The following is an 8,637-nucleotide window of genomic DNA, read 5'->3' on the forward strand; positions in this document are numbered from 1 at the left end:
CTGGGCAAGTCACTTTACCCCCATGTGCCTCTCCCCACCCAGGAGAAATGGGTACCTGTGAGGGCAGGCACGGTTATTTGGCCGTTTGTGCCAAAATGGCAGCGCCAGGCTAGTATACTCCCCAGGTAGCTGAGATGGTTTCAGGAATTTTCAGATGATGTGTGAGCCCAATGTGCCGGGACAATGATAATACAGCGCCTCGGAATGGTTTGCTGGATAGAGGGCGCTTTACAAGTGCTTGTTATTATTATTATTGCTAGTCTACAACCCGAAGTTCTTTACTGAAATGATCAATTTGGGATCCAATGGAAAGAGTGACAGGGCAATTTCATCTACAGTGACCGGAAGTGACAAACAAGGTGCTGGAGTTATAATACCAAAATCTTTGTTGATCAATAAAAACGTGGACAGAAACTTAAGTTTTATGAAACGTGGCGTTTTATTTTAAACACAGGGAAAGGAATATTGTACTGGAAGTGCCATATACAACCGTCATGAAAACGAAAGTGAGACAAAACGGAAAGAAATCAACAAATGTCTAATGAATTTTGCCAATTTGGCTCTGAAATGAAGATCATTTTTGACTCTTGACGTTACCATCAAATACAAACAGCGCGCTTTAGAGTTTTCATTAATTATACATAAACGAAAAAAGTTGAAAAATCGTTTGTTTGGTACGCTTAGGTTTTTTTAAGTTTAAAGGTCAGAATTTAAATAAATTGCCAAGACGTAAAACAGAAATATAAACTAAGAAACGAACAAGCAAATCGGGAGCAGTGAAGGGCGATTTAGAAATTAATTTGTTGAGAACGGGCTGACGCAGAACTGGGCCACAGACGGTTATTCATGCAGTATAGGCTGGTGGGAGATCACCCTCCAATAAATTCACACTAAGGTCAACAGAGAACTGGCTACGAAGTAAAACAAACACAGAGAAAAAACTACTGGGTCAAGATCACTTTATAGCAACTTTGAATGAAAATATATGCACCCTTGCTGCCCTGTGCTGCATGTATAGCACCACTACGGTATGGCACACTGGTAGTAATGACTTTCGTGGAGGAAAAAAAAAATAAATCCACTCGTACAAAAATGAGTTACATGGGGGCGTCCCTACTGATGACTCCAAAGATTTCTTATTCATTCTCCGCTACGTTTACTCCGCTTCCAAATCCTCCAAATCGTCATCATCTTCTTCATCATCTTCTTCTTCTTTTTCCTCGGCGCCTTCGGGGTCGTCTACCCCATCTGCGTCCTCAGCGGCTGCGAGCGGGTCAGCGGTCGGATCGGCCTCGTAGCCTTTCGACTCGTGAAGGACGTCGGCGTCGCCTTCCTTGTAGACGGGGGAGGCGTATTTCTCGTCGGGGCTCTCCACGTCGAAGCCATAATCTTCGCCGTAGTGGTCCTTGGAGTCTGTCTTACACTCTCCTGTGTTGCCACAAATTTGAAAGGATGGATTTATCTTTTTAATTACTGAGGGTTAAACCGATTTTCTTCTGTTGATGCTCTTTTGGGGGTGGATAAAGGATTGAAGGTGCAGTGGTGGAGACAGGTGACGCTTACGGTGCATCGGAGGTGTGACTGGTCAACGGGTAAAATTCTAGAATTTGGACTGCATGATTTACGGTCTCATCACTGTATTGCGCATGACTTCGAGTGGGAATTTTATCATGTGAAACCGGTGTGATTGTGTGAGCTGAGACAATGGTGTTGCTCATGGTGGGTGGGGACAAGTAGGATTGAAGTGCTGGGTTTGCCATTAGACCTAGGTGGCTCAGTTCATATAGACTGATGTTGTAATTGGGGAAGGGGCCGGGACGAGGTGAATCAGTGATGACCGACCTGGAATCCACTAGGCTTAGAAGAAAATTTTAGTAAGCCTATATGCTAAGCTCATATTCATCAGACCACTTGTTACAAGCAATATCATCATGACATTGGGGCCGGTAACCTGTGTTTTTCTTGGCAAATGGATTTTTCTACGCTTTGCTGTTGTCCAACTTCGGCATCTCTATGAAATTGACCCCATGAAGTGGTAGTGTTAAGATATGTTGAGGTTTTTGGTTTGAATCGTTTCAATCGTTTTCCCTACAACTTTCTCGGTAGGCCTAATTGTGCTTTTTTGGTGATGGATTAGGATAGCTGATCATTTATTGAGACTGACACTGGGGCTTTCTAGTTGTTCAACAGTTTTTCGGTGTGCCTATCATAGACTTAATGTTTTCCAGACCGATTAAAGAAAGCCTTTCAGTCTTCTAAACGGGAAAGTGCACAAACTCAAATTGATAACCTACCGTCGACACAGTCCTCCGACGCCTCCATATCCTCATCGTGGGGCTCACCCTTGCAAGGACAGCGTCCATCGCACACCTTGAAGATGGGCCGGCCAGGGTTGTGGCACGCGCTCTTGCACAGGAAGCAGTCATTCATGTGACTCATGCCGTCGTTGGAGCAAACCATGCTCACCGTTGGCGGGCACCTGAACATGCAGGGGTCCTTGTCGATCAGGCCAGCGATATCTGGGATGAGAAAAGATAAGAAGAAATCTGCGGTAAGAAATAATGAGTAAATACAAATAGCACCTGCTTGTCGACAAGAACGGTGAAAACAGGGGGAGCATTTTGGCTGACCTGCACCGGTGTCATTATGACAATGACTGGCTCAAACAACCAGCAAGCCATTTCTGTTGAGCAGTAAAAACAGTTAGGCTATGTTGATGAGGATTCAAAGAGATGAAACATCTAGAAATAACACATTGCATAAGACTTGGAGAAACGTGTGCGCCTTATTTGACAGATCTGAGACACGCTGAGGGAGGGAATTAATTTTCCTTGTCATAGTGAAGAGGAAAGTTCAGGAAAACTGTAGTCCATCCGAACCTCACAATGCCATGTTGGGACTGAGAATTCCACTTGACATGCTTTGTATGACGTTTTATTACAACCTCGTGTAAAATAATCACGTTTTGCCAGCCCCGCAGTAACTATCTTTGGAAAATAAATTCAAGGATTTGGGAAATGCAATTGAGAGGTGGGAATATGGTTTATCATGAATGAATGTGCAACTTCATTTTGATCACCCCCAAAGTTACCTTGTATTCCTGTATAATTAATTACTTAATTTCATCGATGGAAATACACAGATCTATGCCTACCCATAGCCCCGGCACTTGCTTTGCATTTTGGGAAGTACGGAGCGTCGTCTGTCTCTGCCGCCCCCAACGTCGCAATGAGGAGAAGAACAGTACCGGCCGCAACTGCATGGTTTGTTGAACGTAGACGACACAGCCCCGGATCTTCCATTCTTGTTGCAAGAAGCCTCCACGAATACCCTGTTCAGAAACCAAACAGAGCCCTTTTGAAAAAAAAATATATAATCCAGATTATCACTAAATTAATAACTTGCCACCAGTCACCACAGGTTGATGATACATTCTCATTGCTCCCTTTGGATTTGATTTGGTTGATCTGAAGTATAAAAGCTGCCTTGTTGAGCAAAAATTAGAATTTCAGTGGTTTGTAGACGCTGTTTTAAAACAGATCCTCAGTCTGGGAAACGTGTATCGATCCAGAAATATACAAGTAAAAGGATATATAAAGTGAACGAAATCCTATAAGGGTGACGAAGTTGTGTTTTTAGAAACCATGCAGTTTCCCACGATGGTTTATGTAAACGCTGCTAAAATATTCAGAATATTCAAAAAGCGAAACGCCATGCATCCTCTATCGGATAGTACTTAATTATACCCTTATAATAACGACTATCTAATTCGTACTCATTGTCAGAAGTGAATATGTTAATACTGATGAATCAAACAGCGCAGATAAATCAACAGATTTGAACGTGGCACAACGAAGAACATTGCCACAGGTTCTGGATTTATATCTGATATACATGTACCCACCTTGGAAAGTGATGAAGTCTCCCAGAGCAAAGAGATGAACGTCGCTAGGAGATGTGGAATAAGGCCGGCAAAGATGTTTGCAGAATTGCTTTGTGCGCTTTCGTCAAACTCTGTGATACACGTTGTAAATAACTATCACCTCAGCTACAACGCAGCTATTTAATGCCCCTAAAATCGCTTCATGAGTTTGAAAACTGTGCTCTTTCCTGTTGCTTTTCGGCCACGTGTCTGAAAAATTTAGTAATGCTAACGTGTAACGTCGTTATAGGGCCCAAGCGGATCGATCGGACTACAGCTGGGTTGGATTAAAGAGAGAAATTCCTTTCTTGAAAATGAGGAAGTGTAGATTCAGATATATTTATTCACAGCGGAGAGCGAGCTGTTTCAGAAAACAGAGGACTCTTGGGACGGTTGAGGTAGGCAATTTCGTGATTATGACGCCGATTCACGCAAAAAGCAAAATGTATTAAATGGTAGACGCACTGTCCTGTATTCGAACCGGGGGAAAGTTGACTATAACCATCACTTTAAATTCCAATTCATTCAATTTAGAGAGAAAAATCAATAATAGACATGCACGAAATCAGGGACGCGGGTGGGGTATATGTGGTCTCCCGTGATTGGTTCGTTTGTGTAAGGGTCAACCGCTCTACAGCAACAGGTGTGCTCATTCCCATAAGCGGGCTGCCATTTCATTGCATGCTGGCAAAAATCAGGACTTAGGTTTTCTACGAGGGTTAACCCTAATGATGCTGAACAAAAACACCATCACACTGATATCCAGTATAAAAGAGCATTTCTTTTAGTCCCAATCTGATCACAATAATGTGAACACTCTTGGTGCCGTGCAATAACAAGTTATATATCAGTATAAAGCAAAATGATTTGGCGCAGAATCTCATCGCGTTCCGTGCATCGATTCTTCATGTACACCTAACAGGCTGCTTTTCTATCTGCATTATGTTGTTGAGTAATGCTGGGCCACAGAAACACGAGGGAACAGAGAGAGTAGGCTACAGACCGGGAGATTCGTGCTGGTTCACAATCCGCCAGTGAAACTCGATATACACCTTATTGGTTCAAATTCAACTCGACACTCAAGCTGACTGACTTAGCGAAGCGTATGAAAGCCTACCACCCTCAAACACAAATTTTCAAAGTGTTCTTTCGCCGCGGAGAGTCACTGTCTCGCATTTACCAATTCCTATCTCTCCCTCCATAGCACTTTGACAACATCTTTCAGGGTTGTGAGCCCTTTACACGTATCGATGGAAGTTGTGTGGGGTTGGACAAAATAATGGTAGTTGTGGACAAACAAAACAAAGACTTAAAACCAAACAAAAACACGGGGAAACATACAAAAACAAACAAACAAACAAACAAACAAACACCCCAACACCCCAACACCCCAACAAACAAACAAACAAACAAACAAACAAACAAACAAACAAACAAACAAACAAACAAACAAACAAACAAACAAACAAACAAACAAACAAACAAACAAACAAACAAACAAACACCCCAACAAACAAACAAACAAACACCCCCAACAACCCAACAAACAAACAAACAAACAAACAAACAAACAAACAAACAAACAAACAAACAAACGAATGAACCCAACATAAACATGCCCTAAACCAAAAACCAACAGAACAATTCAAATTAAGGGGTTCCGTAAAGAAATATTAAAGCCTTTAAAATAAAATTAAGATAAATGAGAAAATAGGACACAAAAGTCACAAATATTGACACAAATGGTTCAATTTAACTCCCGGGGAGCTTATAATGTTTCTTATTTAGATATTCAGACAAGACAAAGGAACAACTTGTATCATAAAACATTGAACGATAGTAGGCTATTACATAAAAATATAATCCACACAAATCCACACAGTGGACGCAGTCCCATTCTGCTATACATGTAAAACCAATATTTACATTCGTCAATTTAAAGGTGATACCAGAATAAACATTTCCCTCATCATGTTTTCTTTTTCTTTAATTGATGAATTTCCACTATTTTCGAGAATTTAGATACCTTGCACGGGAATCAGTTATCTTTTAAATTTTGGGGAATTATATTTTGTTTCAATAGGAAATAAAAACAACAAAATTCAGCCCATACTTCTTGAGGAATTGTTGGTAGGCCAATGTAAAGAAAGTATTCAAGTTCACGATTTTTTAGAAGTATTACAGTCATGCAAAATAGCCATTGGGAGCAAGGGTCATGTTGTTTCAATAAAACTGGGACATAGATTCTCGGGATACTCCAAGAAGAGTAAACCACTCCCCCAGTTGAGATCAGATCATTCCCGACTTAATTTCTCACTTCAGTAGAGACAAAAGGATCCAGAGTTGTACAATTTCATAAGGGAGTATACTGGCTGTTAAGGACACGGTCCTGAAAAAAACAACAAACATAATTTACGAAGACACGTCTAGAATAAGGTCCCAGAGCTACAGTTACGTCTATAATCAGGATGTGCCCAGCTCGACTATAAGGCGTATCTCTAGTTCAAGGATTTATAAGTGCTATTTTCCCGAAAGATCTTTGCTTAGCATATCAGGATCAAATACATTTTGATATTAAGTAGGTCATTTTCGAGCGCAGCAGTCTACTGAAGCTAAAGCTATAAATCATTTACTATTGTGAATGGTGAAGGGGTTGAAGGAGGCTGACAAGTTTAGAAAGACTTCACTCAAATTGCTCGAACTGAAGACTTGGACCATGCTAACCTGCACACATTGTTGATGCTCACCTTTTCCGAGGCAGAAGCCACCAGGAACGACACCGGCACCGGGGGTGGGATCCGGCACCGGCACGAGGCTAGACGCCGCCGCGCCCGCTGTCCCCCTCTGTCCACACGGGCAGAACCCGTCGCAGGCCTTGTGCAGGTCCTTGTTGCTGCATGCGGTCTTACAGAGGATGCAGTCATTGAGGTACTCCTCTCCGTCGCTGCCGCAGACCGGTCGGTAGCGCTGGGAGCAGAGGATGGCCGAGCAGTTTTCTCCCATGCTGGGAACAGCTGGCGAGGAAAGGGTGTTTTAATATGCATTTTTTTACAGACGAAATTCTGCTATCTTTACAATACCAACATTCGACATCTTGAACAGGTTGGAATTTGCATCCAATGATTGTTTCCTTTAATTAACAGATCCTACAAGTCTGTAGTTATATGCGTCTTTGCAATATGCATCATGAGGCCCAAGACGTCTTGCTGAAAACCAACCTGTGACAGAGTTTCTACAGCCGGGATAATAATACCGACTTCCCGCTGTCACGCCACACAAGATTGGGAACAACGTAATGAGGAGAAGGCTAGCCATCACGAGCTGCACCAAGGAATAACGAAGGTGGTACCTGTATCTCTGAAGAAAAGAAAAACACGAGGTCAGTTTGGCGCTTTTAACCGGCTCTCCTTGCGGGAATGTGTCCCTGCACGTCCTCCCGCCAACGCCAGATTTCTCCCCCGAGAAATCGGACTGTGCACTGTGATACGGGGAAGTAGGAGGAAGGCCCCATCACTGGGGTCCTCCCAACTGGAAAAATATCGGCTATTTGTCACTTTAAAAAAACTAGCCGAGGTTGTGTCGACTGATAATGGGTAGGTCTATTGGGAGTTTGGTCCGATGGTGTGATGGGGGGGGGTGCCCACATAGAAGACGGCTGTCAATCTCAGAATGGCATCATCTTCCATTTTATCATTACTGGTCATCGCAAGTGTTAGGATCCAAAGATGGCGCCTCCAGACCTCTATGGCGATGGCCTGAATATCCGTAATTTATTTGAAGCGTCGGTTTAGCAAAAAAAAAAGACTAAGGACTCTCTTTGTTCTTTGAAATTTAAATCACAAACAGAGACGAGATTTACAATCATCGCAAGAGCTCTCAACCTACTTCTCCAGACAGTGTACTACTGTGGCAACAACAGCACCTTCATTGGATTTTTCTCTCAACAATAAACACACAAAAGAAGGGTCACTCACCCACTGCCGAATCAAATATTTTTCCATGAAAACAAAATTTATAAATCCGAAACGAAACGAAAGTCTTTCACGCACAATAAATCTCTAAATGATTAGTGTAGAGTGTCATCTTCGATGTTTGAGTAAGCCATGCAGAGCTGAAGATTCTACCCGAACTGACACACTGGTGATACTTGCCAAATGGTATCGCTCTTTGTATGAAGACAGCAAGAACGCAATGAATCGGGTATAGTTTCGTAAGTCTGAATCATACGTGGATTGTTTTGGGCCCTTGTCACATGAACCTAGAATTATTGATTACAGGAGAAAAAGAGCATGCTGTGATATTGTTTTGCTGCTGTGGAGTGGTGTGCCATTGATTGTCAGATCAATATTAAGGTCGCTGCATCCATGCTATTATCAATGTCACGTGCTCCATTGTTTGATAGCAATTCCGTCGGTCAAAATAAACTTAGTTTGTGTATACTCCCAGGTTGAAATAAGACATATGGTGGGGGTTTTTCATCCCTAACTTGAATCGGTACAGGTTTTCCTGGAATTCTTATCTTCACATCTCCAACGGGATCTACTATTCTTCATCGTCTTTTGTGCATGGGCTCCTGCGTTCCGGGATGCTGCAGTGTCATCGAGCGTTTAGTTGGTCCTTTGTTTCATTAGCAGAAATACAGTACACTGCAGCGTCTATGCCAACGATACAGACGAAAAAAATTACTATTATTATCATGGCGTTGCTAAAGATCC

At 42.4% G+C, this 8,637-nt stretch overlaps 2 protein-coding genes across 3 annotated transcripts; both read right to left on the reverse strand.

The window, feature by feature from the left end:
- Positions 1 to 415: 415 nt before the first annotated feature.
- LOC110979077 (uncharacterized) lies at positions 416 to 4,149 on the reverse strand. Of its 2 annotated transcripts, none has more exons than XM_087147631.1 (4): positions 3,905 to 4,149; positions 3,155 to 3,354; positions 2,295 to 2,519; positions 416 to 1,428 (listed from the first exon to the last, which is right to left on the reverse strand). In XM_087147631.1, exons 2-4 carry the CDS (start codon positions 3,300 to 3,302, stop codon positions 1,157 to 1,159), a joined length of 645 nt encoding a protein of 214 aa, XP_087003757.1. In that variant the 5' UTR covers positions 3,303 to 3,354; positions 3,905 to 4,149; the 3' UTR covers positions 416 to 1,156. The 2 variants fall into 2 exon arrangements, with proteins under 2 accessions (XP_087003757.1, XP_087003755.1); XM_087147629.1 differs by having other exon boundaries at positions 3,155 to 3,331; positions 3,905 to 4,148.
- A 1,519-nt stretch (positions 4,150 to 5,668) lies between these two features.
- On the reverse strand, positions 5,669 to 8,139 carry LOC110979104 (uncharacterized). Its single transcript, XM_022234641.2, has 4 exons — positions 7,897 to 8,139; positions 7,141 to 7,279; positions 6,670 to 6,936; positions 5,669 to 6,311 (listed from the first exon to the last, which is right to left on the reverse strand). The coding sequence occupies exons 1-4, from the start codon at positions 7,921 to 7,923 to the stop codon at positions 6,298 to 6,300; spliced, it is 447 nt and encodes a 148-aa protein (XP_022090333.1). The 5' UTR covers positions 7,924 to 8,139; the 3' UTR covers positions 5,669 to 6,297.
- Positions 8,140 to 8,637: the final 498 nt, after the last annotated feature.

The sequence above is a fragment of the Acanthaster planci genome, linkage group LG16, assembly GCF_054643075.1.
Source record: "Acanthaster planci isolate LZ-2023a linkage group LG16, COTS_SCS, whole genome shotgun sequence".
Lineage (NCBI taxonomy): Eukaryota > Metazoa > Echinodermata > Asteroidea > Valvatida > Acanthasteridae > Acanthaster > Acanthaster planci.